The sequence below is a fragment of the Leiobunum rupestre genome, chromosome 9, assembly GCF_980474605.1.
Source record: "Leiobunum rupestre chromosome 9, qqLeiRupe1.1.hap1, whole genome shotgun sequence".
Lineage (NCBI taxonomy): Eukaryota > Metazoa > Arthropoda > Arachnida > Opiliones > Sclerosomatidae > Leiobunum > Leiobunum rupestre.
In genome coordinates this window covers 48,408,327-48,429,772 of record NC_143392.1, presented here as the reverse complement: position 1 = coordinate 48,429,772, position 21,446 = coordinate 48,408,327, and the positions used below count along the sequence as shown (strand labels likewise).

At 28.6% G+C, this 21,446-nt stretch overlaps 1 protein-coding gene across 1 annotated transcript in view; it reads left to right on the top strand.

Moving 5' to 3' along the window:
- The first annotated feature begins 429 nt into the window (after positions 1-429).
- Positions 430-21,446, top strand: part of LOC149928573 (uncharacterized) — a 36,194-nt gene continuing 15,177 nt past the window's right edge. Inside the window, exon 1 of the mRNA XM_090157638.1 lies at positions 430-499. Within this exon, the coding sequence (XP_090013764.1) occupies positions 459-499 (41 nt within the window). The 5' untranslated portion in view covers positions 430-458. The remainder of the gene's footprint in view (positions 500-21,446) is intronic.

Here is a 21,446-nt window from a genome sequence, read left to right as displayed (position 1 = left end):
GCCCGTAAACGATGTTAAATCAAAATATGGGCAAGGTCTTTACATCCCATAAACGTCGTGAAATCGAATAATGGAGACGTTTTATAGGTATATTTATGTATAAACGTTTATATTTAAAGCTAAAGACAGCGACCTTTTAGTTCTAAATATTTATTTCAGTGCATTGTTTTGTTTTTATGATACATTTAAGACTAAGAATTTAAATAAAGTGCGCTGATCAGAAGCTTTTTGAAAGTTTCGATAACATCCCCAAATCACCAATAAATGAAATTCCATTGATCTAGGAAACTCTTTTTCGCATTTTCTTTGTAACATGTCCTGCACATATAGGTTAATTCACATCCATCGAAAAAACTAGAAAATGTCGCTAATCACGAAAAAAAAAACCTTTTTACTACTTGTTATTAAAATTTAATTTTTATATTAATTTTAAAGGAGATTTAAAAAAGCAGCAATGAATGCGTCGGACCTGGTTACTATTAGGTGGACTTTGCCGGTTGTAAGTACTTACAATTTGCATATATAATGTAATTATAAATTCACGAACAATACCCTTGAAATAAGACTAAATGAAGTCTTTATTTACGTGTTTTGGGCTAAACGGGCTGCTCAGTCATTTGATACCTCAGTCAGTCATGGTTATTTTTATTTGGAAAATGTAATGGGAAAAGCATTCTTTATCTGAAATTAAACAAACAATTTATAAATTTATTTTACAACTGTTTCTGGGGAAATATCGATATTTGGCAGATCTAAATAAAGTGGATGACTTAGGCCATCTGTTGGTTCGTTGAAAACATTTTGAAGAAAATATCAGTCCTAAAATTGTATCTTTTTTAAATGACGAGAAATTAATTTTTAAACGACTGAAATCAACCCGCCAAGAGAGCTGCCATTTTCTTTCGTCTTCCCTCAGACAGACCGCACGCGGAGCAAGCGCGCGCAGGGAACAGAGCGCTTTTATAGCGCGGACAGCGCGTGATTAAAGTCCTAAAACGACACCGCGAAAGAATATGGCAGATCGCTTGGCGGGTAAATTTCGCTCGTTTAAAAATTATTTAATCGTCATTAAAAAAGATACAATTTTAAGACTGATATTTTTGAGTATATTTATATATAATCTTTCAAATAGATCCAAGTTTTACCCAACCTGGACTTTTCCTTTAAAATTTGGTATCTAAGCTTAAACGCCGTAGGTTTTATTTTCACTAATAGCAGTTCTCAGTTAACTCGAGGATAGGAAATAAGTGAAACCAGAATTTCCTACCATAGATCGCTGGGGTGGATTATGAACTTAAGAGCTTTTGTGTCTTTCATTTTCAGTGTACAAGTAGCCTTTGGTAACATTTGAGTTTCAAGAAACTTGCTTGACTTTTAACAATTAAATTAACAACATGCAGAAAAATTATGCCACGTCTATAAAACAAGAACTATAGTGTGGTTTCATAACATAAACACTGCTAGCTGAGTCATTGAGAGTAAACAGTGGCGTAAATATCGGGCTTCCGAGGATTAAAGGACCCGTTTGGTTTTCGAAAAATGGTCCCTATTCAAAAGAAAGATTTAAAAAAAACTTTCGCGGCTGGGACCCAATGACCTTATTAACGGCACTGAGAATAACATAAATCATCCAATCTGAGTTATTTTTAATGGTTGTATACTATTGGACCGAATCCCGTTTGACCGAATCCCATTGAACCGAAAAGTATTTTCGTTTATAGCCCAACATGGCGGGATTCAGTTGAATGGGAAATTTAAATCTGGTTCGTTTTCACTTCGGGTAGGTTAGTTCAAATTGGGCTAGGTCAGGTAAGGTTAGATCATGTTGGATTGGGTTGGGTTAGGTTAGGCTAGGTTAGGTTGGGTTGGGCTAGGTTAGTTCAGGTTGGGCTAGGTAAGGTTAGGTTAGTTCAGGTTGGGTTAGGTTAGGTTAGGTTAGATATGGTAGGCAAATATTTCACGTCGGGTCTTATCAAGGTTATTTTCCAAAATTAAACCCGGAAAGTATCAAATTTCAAGGGAAAAAGGTGTAAAAATACACGTTGGTACGAAATAATAAATATTTAAGACATAGTTTAGTCCAACTTAGATATACTATCGTCACGTAACCTACGATATATAAATAGGTATCACTAACGGTATATTGAATGAAAACCGCGCAAAATGCGGTTTTCGGTCGATTGGAATTCGGTTAAAGGGTACATTCGGACGAATGGGATTTCGGTCCAATGGTGTACAATCATTTTTAATTAGTAACGTGAGCGACAACCTCACTTATTAGTACCAAATATGAGCTCTTATTGGTAAAATAGAAATCCTATACCTACAGCTATCCTCATTCATTTATAAGACCGCAATTATCTTTGCATACTTATTAGTTAATAGAAATGATTTACATAAATATTCAATGCGTGAGAACTGAAAAAAATTCTTATGCGCAATAATATTTTAAATGAATAATCGAGTAAATCCACACTTTTGGAAAGAACTGTTTTGGCTCCGGGAAAGTGACACGTAGTAGGGTCGAAAAGCTGAGAAACTCGATTCGACCAAGCTTATCTAGGAATAAATGAATTGAATTTCGAGTCAAGCAAAACTAATCGAGCAGGGTGGAGTGGCGGAGTGGATAGCACTTTCACCTTGCAGGAAGAGGAGCCGGGTTTGATTCCAAATTTTGGAACTCGGTGAAATCTCGGGGGTCATTCCACGTCAAGTCGACTACTTATGCAACCATGAAATTTAAAGGCGTAACTAGAGCCTTTCAGAAATACGTCACTTTTTCAAACTCTTGAAAAGTTCATTTTCGCACCATCAAACATTTTATATAATAAATTGAAGAATATTTCGATGATAACTATGAAACTCTCGTTTTTAGGGTAAAACATAGCGCGGATTTCGAAAACATTGATTATTATTTTATAAATATAACCGTTTTATTATAATTAGTAAAACTTTTGTGATTTTTATTCAACGGAGATTCATTGTCGACGGCCAATTTCGAAATGAGGGCAAACTTCGATTTTGGATTTTAGACATTCATAAAATTTCTCTTAAAATAAGCTTTATTTGGATGAACAACACTATGTCTAAGCTATTTCTACATGGCGAAATATTAGGTCAAAAGTTAGTAATAAATTCTCGAAATTTTCAAAAAGATTTATTTAAAAAATAAAAAGAGAACAATCGATTAGACTAGTGCTTCCAACCGACTCCCAGATATCAGTTGCGGTATCTGATCCAGGGGAAAAGATCTGATCAGGTTGTTATCTATTTATTCGTTCTTTGAAATAAAAAATGTGAAAATCTGGTAGAAATGTTAAGGTGGGATAAATAAAAAAGTACTTTATCAAAATAACGAAATTTTTATTTAGTTTTGGTTTACATAGGATTTAATATTAAACGGGCAAGTCACATAACTGTTCAGGTAACATCTGGAAATTTTTTTAAGTTGACCGTTGGAAGCACTAGATTAGTGAAACTATTTACGGAAAATATTATCAAACGCTGCCTGTACGCTATCCTAGCATTTTTTGTTCATTTTACGATTTGAACGTAATTTTTCATTCGTTTCGGGCTCTGGCAGAATACACAAAATATTTTCTAAGGGAACGAAGCACTTGTCTTCTTTTAATGGCCATGACAGTAGACATCGTTTTTTGTTGCATTTCATAAATCGAAGCACAAAGTCATTTTCTGCCTCAACTGTTTCGCAAACTTACATACCATTCTTTGTCGTAAATCGCTGCTACATAATCGCCCACAGTAACGTCATCAAATTGTGGTGAATCTTCGGTTTTTTTAGTTTTGGAAACTCGTACTTGTGGAAAATATTAGCTATAATAGATATTGTGTTGTTAGTGACGAATAGGACCACGGAGCCTCAACCGTTTATTGTTTTCTGAAAACAGTGATTACTCAGATCCGTAAAGTTCACTACTATAGTGACGGTGCTGGCTCTCAGTACAAAAATTGCAAGAACCCTTTAAATTTGTGCCATCACAGCGAATATTTCGGATTAACGGCCAAATGTAATTTTTTTGCGAAGTCTTACGGAAAAAGTCCGTGTGATGGTGTAGGAGGCGCAGTCGAACGCCTAGTTTAAAGAGCATCTTTACAAAACACGCAAGGCAATCAGATTTTTACACCTAGTCAATTCTTTCAATTGGCAAATAAAAATGTTACAGACATCCATTTTTTTTACCGAAACTAAATAAATCGTTGGAGCCCACGAAGATTCACTTGAAGACCGGCTCTCTAATGCGTGAATTATTATTGGAACTCGCAGTCACCACAAGTTTATTCCGGTATCCAACAGCGAGCTTAAATTGTTTCGAATATCTGACGACCAATTTTCCACAAAAGTACGAGTTTGCAAAACTAAAAAAAAACGAAGATTCACAACAATTTGATGACGTTACTGTGGGCGATTATGTAGCAGCGATTTACGACAAAGAATGGTATGTAAGTTTGCGAAACAGTTGAGGCAGAAAATGACTTTGTGCTTCGATTTTTGAAATGCAACAAAAAACGATGTCTACTGTCATGGCCATTAAAAGAAGACAAGTGCTTCGTTCTCTTAGAGAATATTTTGTGTATTCTGCCAGAGCCCGAAAAGAATGAAAAATTTCGTAAAAATCGTAAAATGAACCAAATATGCTTAGATAGCGTACCGGCCGCGATTGATAATAGTACTAATCATTCCCGTATATAGTTTCTCTTATCTAGTGCTTCCAACGATCAACAGATCAGGTCATTCGTGGAAAATTGTCCAGATGTTACCTGAACAGTTATCTGACTTGCCCGTTTAGAATTAAATCCTATGTAAGCCAAAACTAAATTTAAATTTCGTATTTTGATATAGTACTTTTTTATTTATCCCACCGTAACATTTCTGCCAGATTTTCACATTTTTTATTTCAAAGAACGAATAAATAGATAACAACTTGATGTGTTCTTTTCCCCCGGAAGGGATACCGCAACTGATATCTGGGAGTCGGTTGGAAGCACTTGTCTAATCGATTGTCTAACCGTGTCTGTGGGTGGGTGTGTTTCCTACGAACGCGTACGCATTTTCGGGGCAAAGTGTAATTACCGCGTTCGCAGTTGCTAGGAATTAGGGAGCGAAGTCTAGCGGATGATTGGGTAATTAGTTATTGTAATGTTTATGCGTAGGTTGAGAATGTTGAGTTCGTGTTATGACTGTTGTGGGTGTTGACTTTGTTCTGTTATGATGGTTGTGGATGTTGAGTTTGTGTTATGATGGTTGTAGATGTTGAGTCTGTTGTGTTTGTACGGGCGTTAGTAGAGAGTAACTAAATATGAACCCTTTTTTCCAAGATGGCCGCCAAGATGGCCACCAAAACAACCCCCCCACCCCCCCAAAAATATTTTCAAAAACAAAAATTTTTGTCCTTGGAAAAATCGAAAATATTTTTGTTTTCAAATTTCACCTTGAAGATGATCTTTGACCTCGACGCCTGACACCTGTCCACAACCACTAAGCCTCGGTCTATCAAATCAACAAGTTTGGTCACGATCGGACAAGGTCGAACCGAGATATCGGCGGTAATGTGTAACCCCACCAAATACTTCCTCTTATTTACTTCTGATATCGTTTTTTCGTTTTTTTCGTTTTTTAGCGGTTTAAAATGCTAATTAGTTATTTGCGAGATGGGGAAACGAATTCGCGACCTTCGCTTTATACCCTTGGCAACTTTTGGCCACAGCCAATCACGTGATATCCTACTTACCCCTGTTGAAAATTAAACTTTATTTACTTTTTGGAAATAAATAAATATACAATCAATACATAGTTTGCATCCCTACGTCATCAATGACGCAGTTCCAAGTATAGATATAAGAACCAAGAATAAATATTTAATTTGAGCTAGAATGAACTATGCCTCCATTTTGCCGGTGTAGATTTCTTAGTAAAACGGGAGGGTTAACAGTTTCAATCGTCTGTTTGCGGATTTTAATTATTTTCAAATGATTAAGAAATTAGTTTCACGTTAAAATGGTTATCTGCCTGGTTAAAAATTGTTTGAGTAGTTCAATTACCAAGGGGAGCGAAAATTGTTTATTCGATAGCGAAGGTAATTGTAAAAAGGATGACCGCAAAGGCCTAACTTTGATAAGCTTTGTCAACTTCTTTTCGTAGATATTTCTCTCGTAATTTGATATTTTATTTAAATAACCCGGCCTTAGAATCTTATCTGACTTTGTTTAGGGCTCATTTAAAATTTGAAAGCATAAATCTAATTAGTTTTGTCGCTTTGACGAGATTACCAACAAAATGGCTACCTATTTAGTAGCTACGCGCGAAATGGTTTGAATTTTTGATCGCCCTCCCAGTTTCCTTGGAGACCATAGGACCCTCCCTTCGGTGCAAACTATGTATACACATTTTAAAACAAATTACAATGGGGCTGGTCAATATCCGCCCGAGATATAGCCCCTTATGTATAACCCCGGTCGAAATAAAATATAATTTAACTTACCCTGTCGAAATAAAATACATATTTTAAAACACAACAAATAGGCCTGATTGTTCAATATCCACCCAATAACTTTTACCCCTGTTGAAATGAAACTTTATTTACTTTTGGAGATAAATAAATAATACAATAACGACATAATAAACAATCAATACATATTTTAAAAACACAACAAATTACAATGAATAAAAGCGGTATTTATTTAAGTAATTGTTTGTTTTTATTTAAATAATAGGCTTATTCACTTTCAATTATTTAAACATTTTGCAATTTTTATTAAACTATTAGTTATTTAAATAAATATTGAAATATAGCCGAGCTTATTTTATTCATGGATTAATCTACTGCCGAGCACTAACTTTTGCAACTCGAAAGGCTATAATTTTACCCAAATGGATGGCTGGTTAATTTTTAATAGTAAAATAATATATTCTAAAGTTGGAAAAACATTTTTAAGTTACATAATCAATAAGAATTCCAAGAACCATTTATTGAAAATAAATAAAAAATAATAATAATTAAATTAAAAATAGCAACATTGTAAATAGAATTTTCTCTGACTATACACAGTGAACGAACGGGTGTTTAACGGTGGCTAAATTAAAACAACATTAAGTTTAATAATTTTAATTATTTTCAAAATGAAACATTACTTACTTTGATTTATAAGTTTATTTTTCTGATGAACAAAGTTACCAGAAACACGCAAAGCCATCGTACAAGACACGGTATATGAAATTCTGCCGGATTGCGAGCTATAACTGGTTCAACATTCTAAAACTGATTTTATAACCACACCCTAATTATCGTCATGCGTAGAATTTATCAACTCATTACAACCTTGTAAAACTAGTTTGGATTTTTCAACAATTTTCTAACAAAAGATAAAATTATAAACGCAGATCACGTTTCACAAGGAAACATTCAACAGAGCCAGTGAGAAGAAAAAACTGGTTTTACAAACAACCGCTAGATATTAATAAAATATCAATTAATAAATCCTCTAATTTGAAAAAAATTGTAAATAAAAATGAATGTTTTTAAAACAAAGCTTATTGACAATTTACTTTTTGAAGATACAATCGTTTATAATACTTAACAACTATTGATAATAATAGTAATAATAATAATAATACTTCTTTCGCCAAACACTAAATGTATTGGCTACCCGGATATTGCAATAAATAAGATAAAAAAATTTACACCAATAAAATTATTTTTTAAACAATTGCAAATTAAATTATATAAACAATAAAGATTAACAAAACAATCTCAAAATATGTACAAAATAGCCTATTTAATTAAGAGATAATTAGTAATATGAAAAAAATTAAAGGTTGTAAAAATAGAACATTAAAAAAATTATAAATATTATAAGGATACAATTAATAATAGTTATATTTACCTTAATCCGTAGAAGATATTTCTTTACTACGAAATTAGGTATCAGGTTTGAAATTCGGGCTAAAACTTGTAATTGTTAACTAGTATAATTAAATAAATATAATGATAAATATTAACTAACAAATTATTTGATATTATGCTGTTGTAATGTGTTTACGTTGTTAAAAGGGCGGTTTTTATGCTGAATTTCCCTACACATTTGAACAACAGCATCATTGCTAATAATGGAATGGATTTGGTTTTGAATATAAAAATGTTTTTAAATTTAATTGTTTTCTTAATTTTACATTAACTGTGGAATTCAAAATAGAAATATTAATTGCAGAAGCATGTTCCTTAAAAAAGAGGATATTTAAATCTATTTTTTTAATTTTAAACCTTAATTAACGTGTCATTATTAATTCTGTTTAATTCACAATGCGCTTCTGATTTGATCTGTCTGTTTTAAAATTTAAATATTCAGTTTTTCATGTTTGCAGATTGAATTTCGTCAAATAAAATTAAAAAAATACTGGTAGAGATAAAAATATTAAATTAAAATTGATAAAAAGTAAATTAAATCTTATAAAGAATCTGGAGACTTTAGTTGATTGAAGAGTAGGTTGGTTTCTTCGTAGTACACCTCTGACAGGTGGCTCAAAAGTTCTTCCTCTTCTAGCAAAACGTATTCAATTAATATTTCACACATGTTTTCAATATTAATATAAAATTACTCTTTCGTGTTTATAATTTCAATTCTTAAATTACACAACTTAACAATAAAGAACCGATATCATATTAGTGTTCTTTTCGGAAATGTGGTACTGTAGAACTCAGGATTAAACTTTTTAAAGGCTTAGACTACACTACAGTAAAACCCAAAATTTATTAATAGGGCGTGAATCACCAGATATTATCTATCACACAGATAACACTTCTATTTTTTCGAGTTAAAAGTATAAGAAATAAAAGGTAATTGCCATGGTACATACATACGTCTTATTTTATTTATTATTTATTTATTTATGGTTATTTACTGTTTATTGCTTTGAAAAGCAAGTTTTCTAAAACCACATCAATTTGTCAACCATTGGATAAAATATTTATTTGAACCGTGTTGTATTTAATAACATTTTTACATAATTTCACCGCTAGGTTTAATTATGGATTCATATTGTACCCGATTAATGTTTTTATTGCATTTATCAGAATTACGTTAACATAACATGAAATATTTGACTTGATTTCATATTGTCTCGGATATATTTTAGAATAAAATGTTTTAATTTTTATTAATTTTGTGTAAAACATTATGGATTCATATTTTACCCGATTAATGTTTTATTGCATTTATAACATGAAATATTTGACTTTATTCCATATTGTCTTCACGCGTACGGATATTTTTTTAGTATAACAAATTTGTATTTGTATTATTTTTGTTTAAAACATTTGCAGTTAAGGATATAAAAACAGATATAATTGGATTGAAAATATTGCAAGATAGTTGGAAGAGAGCAGAAAACTAGAAAGCGTGTTTACAAAAGGTTCTTTTAAACGTAACTTAGTACATTAATTAAGTATTTTTAAATATTTGAATATCGGAATTGTATTTTGTTGCATTAAAAGTAGAGTTTAGATGTTTTTCTAGTATTTTTCTATGTATTTGGATATCTGAAATATATTTTAACCGATTTAAAGTAGAGTTAAGACATTTTTGTAATATTTTCTATGTATTTGCGTATTGGAAAAGTATTTTAACGTATTAAACGCCAAATTTAGGTGTTTTTGTACTATTGTTCCACCTATATTTGCGCATTGAAATATATTCTAACGTGATGAACGTAGAGCATTTTCCGACCTTTATTTACACATTGGAAAGTTAATTTATCGTATTAAAGTTGATTAAAGAGTTTTTATAGTATCTTTCTGACTATATTTGTGTGTAAAAATTTAATTTTACCGTATTTAAAATATAGATAAGTGGTTTTTGTCTTATTTTTATAACTATATTTACATATTAAACATTTTTTTAATTTTAATTTTCCTATTTACAACACTATCTTTAATATATAAGTTTATTCCTAAATTTATAAGCTTGTTACAATTGACATATCATTTTCGACTAATCTTACAAAAATTCTTTAAGAAATAATATTTGTAATAGGAAAATCGTGGATGTTAAATTACTTGAAATACCGTAAGCCTATGTAGTATTTTTCTACCTATATTGGCATTTCGGAAATATATTTTACGTATTGAATGTAGAGTATAGAGATTGTTGCAGTATTTTTCTTCCTACGTGACTACACCAGAAACGTCAATGTTATTCTCCTTATTAATCAAGCCGACACTGAACATATGTTTTACACTTTGTTCTACGACGTTTTAACATAAACCATTTCAATACATTCTTAACTTATTCCATACGCTATTTAAAACACATGAGATAAAGATAACGAGGAAACAAGTTGACTCTGAACAAATATGTTTTACTCTACGGGAAGGATGTTGTAAGATTAAATTCATAATGGTTAATGTGAAGTATTTTTCTACCTTTTTTGGTATTTCTTTATCTATATATGTGTATCGGAAATGTGTTTTAAAGAATCGAACGTAGAGTAAAGAGTTTTTTTTAGTATTTTCTGTCTATATTTGCGTATCGGAGTTGTGTTATGTAGAAGAAGAAGGAATTTTTATATTATTATTCTACCTATTAACATATCGGAAATTTATTTTATCAAATTTAAAAAGGGATTTTAGTAGTATTTTTCTATTTATATTTTCATATTTGAAATGTATTTTAAAGTATTAAAAGCAGAATAAAGTTCCATAAGAATTAATCTTTCTCACAAGTCTTACCCATCATACATACATCATCTAATGTGGAATTTATGTTTAACAAATGGATAAATTCGTGTTTACAAAAGGTTCTTTTAAACGTAACTTAGTGCATTAATTAAGTATTTTTTTAAATTTGAATATCAGAGTTTTTTTATTTTAAAGTGTAATACCTAGAAGGATGTAAGACAATTTTTCCGAAAAAATAATAACAATTTTACAAGTATATTTAATTTCAGCTTCCGAGTTGAAAATTATCTTATAACTGTATTATTCATTTTGAATTTTTTGTTAAAAACAAAATTTGGAAAAAAGTTATGTTATCAATTTTATTCAAATAAGCAGCACTCGTTAGTTGTAAACTAGATTAAGTGTTAAAAACTAAAACCCAAAATTTGTTAGTAAACCATGATTTCCAAAAATTTACATATCAACCTCACAGAATGTTAAGCTTATCACACAGTAAAGAGAGTCATAAAATCGATTGATTTAAAAGTTATTATAAATCCTACAAAATAAAGGTGTTTCGGGTAATTGATTTCTTACTATTTCGTATGATCGCTTACATGTATCGAGTCCATTTTTTAAATTTCAATTAATTTAGTTTTTCATGATATTTATTATAAAGAAAAAATATCCAAAATAATGCAATAAAACCTTTAAATAATATTTTACCTCCGCTAATCTCGTAATGAGATTTTATCAAACCGCAAAATCTTCGTCACGAAATTTAAAAATATATATAAAATATTAAGAAATGAAACATCTACATTTTAAGCAAAAAAATAAAATATTGTATCTATCTTCGGGGCAAACGTTTCTAATATTACGCAAACATTTAAAAAATTTCTTGTGGTTTCGGGCTACTATTTTTTGCATTGTAACACATTTTTCGTATACAGTACCTGTTTATTTATTTGATCTGCTTTAAAATACTAATTGTCTGATTATTATAGGACAAGAAAATTAACACTTATACGAAAATATTAGTATATTTTCTACTAAATCATGTTTAGATGGATTATGAATTAACCGTTTGAATAATACGTATAAGAATTAATCGTTATCGAGATGATTAGGGTTATTTCAAAAACTTTAAATGCTTTAATTCGTAAAATATTTTAAACGTAACAAGGAAAGACTAAGTAACATTTACCCCGGAGAAAACAAAGCGCATTCTAGCCAAGGGCTGTACTATTAAGGAAACGTAATTGACTTATTGTCGTTTTTACCTGAGAGTAAGAGTGAAGGAAATGGAGCCAATCAAGCCTATGGTAATACTGTGAGGTTAGTGGGTGGCCGATTTTGTCCACCTTGGTATTAGGCGATTATTAATGTATTATTTTTATGGTCCGTTATTCAGCGTTAACATTTCACTCCTATACGCTTAAATAGGATTTATTGACCGTCGTCTTGATTGTTGGCTACTGTTATAATTACTACAATGATTACAAGAACTTTAATTTATTTATTCCGAGAGATTGATTTGACATTCACTTTACAACGATAAGTTATTAATGCTTTAAATTTTATTAAAAATGGTGTCCGAGGTAAAATATTTCTAAGTCAAAAATACCCTTAGATAAATGGTCAAAGTTTAAATATTTTATTTAATTTAAAAATATAAACAGATTTGACATATTATATATTACATAGAGTTGAAATCTTTGAAAGATGATATAATTATTTTTAGTGTTTTTTAATGAAAATTATAATAAAATATCGCATTAAGAAACATTTTCATAGAGTGAGTTTTTAATGGAATATGCAATTATCAATATAAAACTATCAATTTGATATTATAGGTTATGTTGTTGCAAATGTGATTATTAAATTTTATTCCACGTGAAATCATTTTTTAGTTATTACAACTACTTTAACACTAACACAACTTTGTTTATTTCAAATAATGTTTGGAATATAGACTATTTTCTAAATCTTCCAGGTTTTACTGGTTTTATTAAAAATCTATTGCTTTTGGTCCCAGTTTATTAATATTTTGGTAAATAATATTTTTTCACATACAACGAGACAACCCGAGGTGGTTCTCACTGATTTTGTTCAATGTTGGGGAATAAAGTCCGAAATGTAACACGAAAACAATAAAGGGAAAATTACGCTAGGCTTCCGTTTTGTTATGGAAACCAAACAAAATGCTTCTGACAACTTAAAAGAAAAGTTCAACGTAAAATAACATGGGAAAATAACAATGTTTAATTATCTGACCGATTAAAAAAATCCTATTTATTTGGAAAGAAATCTTGTTTCGTTTTGCAAATAAGCGCATATTAATGTATCTCTTTGTGTGATAAATTCGATATTATCATTGTTATTAAAAATTATGTCAAATTCATATTAAACGAGTAAATTTGAATACATTTGGGCAAATTAAAATAATATTGAGTAACTTCTTATATTATTGAATTAACTTAAATATTTTTTACTTGAATTCGTATTAAATTGTGAAATTTAGAATACATTTAGGAAAATTCTTGTATCTTGGCTAAATATAAAAAATATTTTGTATATTTGATTAATATTGAATAAATTCAAATAATACTAGGTCAATTCAAATATTCTAGTTAACATTTAAACAGTTTTGAGTAAATTCCAATAGTATTGTGTCAATTGATATAAAGATAAGTAAATAAAAAGTTGATTATATTTATATTTTTATTAGATTCTAATTATATTTGGGTTATTTTAATTTTTTTATTTGTATATTCGAATAATATTGTGTGAATTCCAATAATATTAGAACAATTCAAATATTGTTTTTTTATATTTTGATTAAAATCCCATAAAATTGTGTTAATCGATATAATGATAGGAAGCGTCTCCGATAAGACGTCATTTTCTAAACATATAAACGTTCTTCAAACTACTGCCAAGGTTGAAATGTTTAGGATCCCACAATTTCGGGCCATTACAAAAAGTTGAAGACCTAAAAAGCAATTAAACGTTCTAAATTACCGCCTCACGAACCATGTGAACTAATTTTAACCGGTTGCTTTTTTAAACAAAATACCAACAAATACCTAACTAGCGTTATATTTTGACCAACGTGTGAACAGCTCTAAAAGGAACTGCACCGAGTGTCTATATTTTACTTAAATGAATACGGCATATAATTGTACGTCTTTCAAAACTTAATGATATTTTGTAGTTTAAATTGTTTGCTCTATCAAGCGAGGATAATTTCAGAAACAGAAGAAGGGCATTAGAAAACTCACGAATCGAGCCGAATCGTTACGTTTAAGGATAAAATTAGTTCACATGGTTCGTGAGGCGGTAATTTAGAACGTTTAATTGCTTTTTAGGTCTTCAACTTTTTGTAATGGCCCGAAATTGTGGGATCCTAAACATTTCAACCTTGGCAGTAGTTTGAAGAACGTTTATATGTTTAGAAAATGACGTCTTATCGGAGACGCTTCCTATCATTATATCGATTAACACAATTTTATGGGATTTTAATCAAAATATAAAAAAACAATATTTGAATTGTTCTAATATTATTGGAATTCACACAATATTATTCGAATATACAAATAAAAAAATTAAAATAACCCAAATATAATTAGAATCTAATAAAAATATAAATATAATCAACTTTTTATTTACTTATCTTTATATCAATTGACACAATACTATTGGAATTTACTCAAAACTGTTTAAATGTTAACTAGAATATTTGAATTGACCTAGTATTATTTGAATTTATTCAATATTAATCAAATATACAAAATATTTTTATATTTAGCCAAGATACAAGAATTTTCCTAAATGTATTCTAAATTTCACAATTTAATACGAATTCAAGTAAAAAATATTTAAGTTAATTCAATAATATAAGAAGTTACTCAATATTATTTTAATTTGCCCAAATGTATTCAAATTTACTCGTTTAATATGAATTTGACATAATTTTTAATAACAATGATAATATCGAATTTATCACACAAAGAGATACATTAATATGCGCTTATTTGCAAAACGAAACAAGATTTCTTTCAAAATAAATAGGATTTTTTTACTCGGTCAGATAATTAAACATTGTTATTTTCCCATGTTATTTTACGTTGAACTTTTCTTTTAAGTTGTCAGAAGCATTTTGTTTGGTTTCCATAACAAAACGGAAGCCTAGCGTAATTTTCCCTTTATTGTTTTCGTGTTACATTTCGGACTTTATTCCCCAACATTGAACAAAATCAGTGAGAACCACCTCGGGTTGTCTCGTTGTATGTGAAAAAATATTATTTACCAAAATATTAATAAACTGGGACCAAAAGCAATAGATTTTTAATAAAACCAGTAAAACCTGGAAGATTTAGAAAATAGTCTATATTCCAAACATTATTTGAAATAAACAAAGTTATGTTAGTGTTAAAGTAGTTGTAATAACTAAAAAATGATTTCACGTGGAATAAAATTTAATAATCACATTTGCAACAACATAACCTATAATATCAAATTGATAGTTTTATATTGATAATTGCATATTCCATTAAAAACTCACTCTATGAAAATGTTTCTTAATGCGATATTTTATTATAATTTTCATTAAAAAACACTAAAAATAATTATATCATCTTTCAAAGATTTCAACTCTATGTAATATATAATATGTCAAATCTGTTTATATTTTTAAATTAAATAAAATATTTAAACTTTGACCATTTATCTAAGGGTATTTTTGACTTAGAAATATTTTACCTCGGACACCATTTTTAATAAAATTTAAAGCATTAATAACTTATCGTTGTAAAGTGAATGTCAAATCAATCTCTCGGAATAAATAAATTAAAGTTCTTGTAATCATTGTAGTAATTATAACAGTAGCCAACAATCAAGACGACGGTCAATAAATCCTATTTAAGCGTATAGGAGTGAAATGTTAACGCTGAATAACGGACCATAAAAATAATACATTAATAATCGCCTAATACCAAGGTGGACAAAATCGGCCACCCACTAACCTCACAGTATTACCATAGGCTTGATTGGCTCCATTTCCTTCACTCTTACTCTCAGGTAAAAACGACAATAAGTCAATTACGTTTCCTTAATAGTACAGCCCTTGGCTAGAATGCGCTTTGTTTTCTCCGGGGTAAATGTTACTTAGTCTTTCCTTGTTACGTTTAAAATATTTTACGAATTAAAGCATTTAAAGTTTTTGAAATAACCCTAATCATCTCGATAACGATTAATTCTTATACGTATTATTCAAACGGTTAATTCATAATCCATCTAAACATGATTTAGTAGAAAATATACTAATATTTTCGTATAAGTGTTAATTTTCTTGTCCTATAATAATCAGACAATTAGTATTTTAAAGCAGATCAAATAAATAAACAGGTACTGTATACGAAAAATGTGTTACAATGCAAAAAATAGTAGCCCGAAACCACAAGAAATTTTTTAAATGTTTGCGTAATATTAGAAACGTTTGCCCCGAAGATAGATACAATATTTTATTTTTTTGCTTAAAATGTAGATGTTTCATTTCTTAATATTTTATATATATTTTTAAATTTCGTGACGAAGATTTTGCGGTTTGATAAAATCTCATTACGAGATTAGCGGAGGTAAAATATTATTTAAAGGTTTTATTGCATTATTTTGGATATTTTTTCTTTATAATAAATATCATGAAAAACTAAATTAATTGAAATTTAAAAAATGGACTCGATACATGTAAGCGATCATACGAAATAGTAAGAAATCAATTACCCGAAACACCTTTATTTTGTAGGATTTATAATAACTTTTAAATCAATCGATTTTATGACTCTCTTTACTGTGTGATAAGCTTAACATTCTGTGAGGTTGATATGTAAATTTTTGGAAATCATGGTTTACTAACAAATTTTGGGTTTTAGTTTTTAACACTTAATCTAGTTTACAACTAACGAGTGCTGCTTATTTGAATAAAATTGATAACATAACTTTTTTCCAAATTTTGTTTTTAACAAAAAATTCAAAATGAATAATACAGTTATAAGATAATTTTCAACTCGGAAGCTGAAATTAAATATACTTGTAAAATTGTTATTATTTTTTCGGAAAAATTGTCTTACATCCTTCTAGGTATTACACTTTAAAATAAAAAAAACTCTGATATTCAAATTTAAAAAAATACTTAATTAATGCACTAAGTTACGTTTAAAAGAACCTTTTGTAAACACGAATTTATCCATTTGTTAAACATAAATTCCACATTAGATGATGTATGTATGATGGGTAAGACTTGTGAGAAAGATTAATTCTTATGGAACTTTATTCTGCTTTTAATACTTTAAAATACATTTCAAATATGAAAATATAAATAGAAAAATACTACTAAAATCCCTTTTTAAATTTGATAAAATAAATTTCCGATATGTTAATAGGTAGAATAATAATATAAAAATTCCTTCTTCTTCTACATAACACAACTCCGATACGCAAATATAGACAGAAAATACTAAAAAAAACTCTTTACTCTACGTTCGATTCTTTAAAACACATTTCCGATACACATATATAGATAAAGAAATACCAAAAAAGGTAGAAAAATACTTCACATTAACCATTATGAATTTAATCTTACAACATCCTTCCCGTAGAGTAAAACATATTTGTTCAGAGTCAACTTGTTTCCTCGTTATCTTTATCTCATGTGTTTTAAATAGCGTATGGAATAAGTTAAGAATGTATTGAAATGGTTTATGTTAAAACGTCGTAGAACAAAGTGTAAAACATATGTTCAGTGTCGGCTTGATTAATAAGGAGAATAACATTGACGTTTCTGGTGTAGTCACGTAGGAAGAAAAATACTGCAACAATCTCTATACTCTACATTCAATACGTAAAATATATTTCCGAAATGCCAATATAGGTAGAAAAATACTACATAGGCTTACGGTATTTCAAGTAATTTAACATCCACGATTTTCCTATTACAAATATTATTTCTTAAAGAATTTTTGTAAGATTAGTCGAAAATGATATGTCAATTGTAACAAGCTTATAAATTTAGGAATAAACTTATATATTAAAGATAGTGTTGTAAATAGGAAAATTAAAATTAAAAAAATGTTTAATATGTAAATATAGTTATAAAAATAAGACAAAAACCACTTATCTATATTTTAAATACGGTAAAATTAAATTTTTACACACAAATATAGTCAGAAAGATACTATAAAAACTCTTTAATCAACTTTAATACGGTAAATTAACTTTCCAATGTGTAAATAAAGGTCGGAAAATGCTCTACGTTCATCACGTTAGAATATATTTCAATGCGCAAATATAGGTGGAACAATAGTACAAAAACACCTAAATTTGGCGTTTAATACGTTAAAATACTTTTCCAATACGCAAATACATAGAAAATATTACAAAAATGTCTTAACTCTACTTTAAATCGGTTAAAATATATTTCAGATATCCAAATACATAGAAAAATACTAGAAAAACATCTAAACTCTACTTTTAATGCAACAAAATACAATTCCGATATTCAAATATTTAAAAATACTTAATTAATGTACTAAGTTACGTTTAAAAGAACCTTTTGTAAACACGCTTTCTAGTTTTCTGCTCTCTTCCAACTATCTTGCAATATTTTCAATCCAATTATATCTGTTTTTATATCCTTAACTGCAAATGTTTTAAACAAAAATAATACAAATACAAATTTGTTATACTAAAAAAATATCCGTACGCGTGAAGACAATATGGAATAAAGTCAAATATTTCATGTTATAAATGCAATAAAACATTAATCGGGTAAAATATGAATCCATAATGTTTTACACAAAATTAATAAAAATTAAAACATTTTATTCTAAAATATATCCGAGACAATATGAAATCAAGTCAAATATTTCATGTTATGTTAACGTAATTCTGATAAATGCAATAAAAACATTAATCGGGTACAATATGAATCCATAATTAAACCTAGCGGTGAAATTATGTAAAAATGTTATTAAATACAACACGGTTCAAATAAATATTTTATCCAATGGTTGACAAATTGATGTGGTTTTAGAAAACTTGCTTTTCAAAGCAATAAACAGTAAATAACCATAAATAAATAAATAATAAATAAAATAAGACGTATGTATGTACCATGGCAATTACCTTTTATTTCTTATACTTTTAACTCGAAAAAATAGAAGTGTTATCTGTGTGATAGATAATATCTGGTGATTCACGCCCTATTAATAAATTTTGGGTTTTACTGTAGTGTAGTCTAAGCCTTTAAAAAGTTTAATCCTGAGTTCTACAGTACCACATTTCCGAAAAGAACACTAATATGATATCGGTTCTTTATTGTTAAGTTGTGTAATTTAAGAATTGAAATTATAAACACGAAAGAGTAATTTTATATTAATATTGAAAACATGTGTGAAATATTAATTGAATACGTTTTGCTAGAAGAGGAAGAACTTTTGAGCCACCTGTCAGAGGTGTACTACGAAGAAACCAACCTACTCTTCAATCAACTAAAGTCTCCAGATTCTTTATAAGATTTAATTTACTTTTTATCAATTTTAATTTAATATTTTTATCTCTACCAGTATTTTTTTAATTTTATTTGACGAAATTCAATCTGCAAACATGAAAAACTGAATATTTAAATTTTAAAACAGACAGATCAAATCAGAAGCGCATTGTGAATTAAACAGAATTAATAATGACACGTTAATTAAGGTTTAAAATTAAAAAAATAGATTTAAATATCCTCTTTTTTAAGGAACATGCTTCTGCAATTAATATTTCTATTTTGAATTCCACAGTTAATGTAAAATTAAGAAAACAATTAAATTTAAAAACATTTTTATATTCAAAACCAAATCCATTCCATTATTAGCAATGATGCTGTTGTTCAAATGTGTAGGGAAATTCAGCATAAAAACCGCCCTTTTAACAACGTAAACACATTACAACAGCATAATATCAAATAATTTGTTAGTTAATATTTATCATTATATTTATTTAATTATACTAGTTAACAATTACAAGTTTTAGCCCGAATTTCAAACCTGATACCTAATTTCGTAGTAAAGAAATATCTTCTACGGATTAAGGTAAATATAACTATTATTAATTGTATCCTTATAATATTTATAATTTTTTTAATGTTCTATTTTTACAACCTTTAATTTTTTTCATATTACTAATTATCTCTTAATTAAATAGGCTATTTTGTACATATTTTGAGATTGTTTTGTTAATCTTTATTGTTTATATAATTTAATTTGCAATTGTTTAAAAAATAATTTTATTGGTGTAAATTTTTTTATCTTATTTATTGCAATATCCGGGTAGCCAATACATTTAGTGTTTGGCGAAAGAAGTATTATTATTATTATTACTATTATTATCAATAGTTGTTAAGTATTATAAACGATTGTATCTTCAAAAAGTAAATTGTCAATAAGCTTTGTTTTAAAAACATTCATTTTTATTTACAATTTTTTTCAAATTAGAGGATTTATTAATTGATATTTTATTAATATCTAGCGGTTGTTTGTAAAACCAGTTTTTTCTTCTCACTGGCTCTGTTGAATGTTTCCTTGTGAAACGTGATCTGCGTTTATAATTTTATCTTTTGTTAGAAAATCGTTGAAAAATCCAAACTAGTTTTACAAGGTTGTAATGAGTTGATAAATTCTACGCATGACGATAATTAGGGTGTGGTTATAAAATCAGTTTTAGAATGTTGAACCAGTTATAGCTCGCAATCCGGCAGAATTTCATATACCGTGTCTTGTACGATGGCTTTGCGTGTTTCTGGTAACTTTGTTCATCAGAAAAATAAACTTATAAATCAAAGTAAGTAATGTTTCATTTTGAAAATAATTAAAATTATTAAACTTAATGTTGTTTTAATTTAGCCACCGTTAAACACCCGTTCGTTCACTGTGTATAGTCAGAGAAAATTCTATTTACAATGTTGCTATTTTTAATTTAATTATTATTATTTTTTATTTATTTTCAATAAATGGTTCTTGGAATTCTTATTGATTATGTAACTTAAAAATGTTTTTCCAACTTTAGAATATATTATTTTACTATTAAAAATTAACCAGCCATCCATTTGTGTAAAATTATAGCCTTTCGAGTTGCAAAAGTTAGTGCTCGGCAGTAGATTAATCCATGAATAAAATAAGCTCGGCTATATTTCAATATTTATTTAAATAACTAATAGTTTAATAAAAATTGCAAAATGTTTAAATAATTGAAAGTGAATAAGCCTATTATTTAAATAAAAATAAACAATTACTTAAATAAATACCGCTTTTATTCATTGTAATTTGTTGTGTTTTTAAAATATGTATTGATTGTTTATTATGTCGTTATTGTATTATTTATTTATCTCCAAAAGTAAATAAAGTTTCATTTCAACAGGGGTAAAACATAAGTTATTGGGCGGATATTGACCAGCCCCATTGTAATTTGTTTTAAAATGTGTATTTTATTTCGACAGGGGTAAGTTAAATTGTATTTTATTTCGACCGGGGTTATACATAAGGGGCTATATCTCGGCGGATATTGACCAGCCCCATTGTAATTTGTTTTAAAATGTGTATACATAGTTTGCACCGAAGGGAGGGGCCTATGGTCTCCAAGGAAACTGGGAGGGCGATCAAAAATTCAAACCAGTTCGCGCGTAGCTACTAAATAGGTAGCCATTTTGTTGGTAATCTCGTCAAAGCTACAAAACTA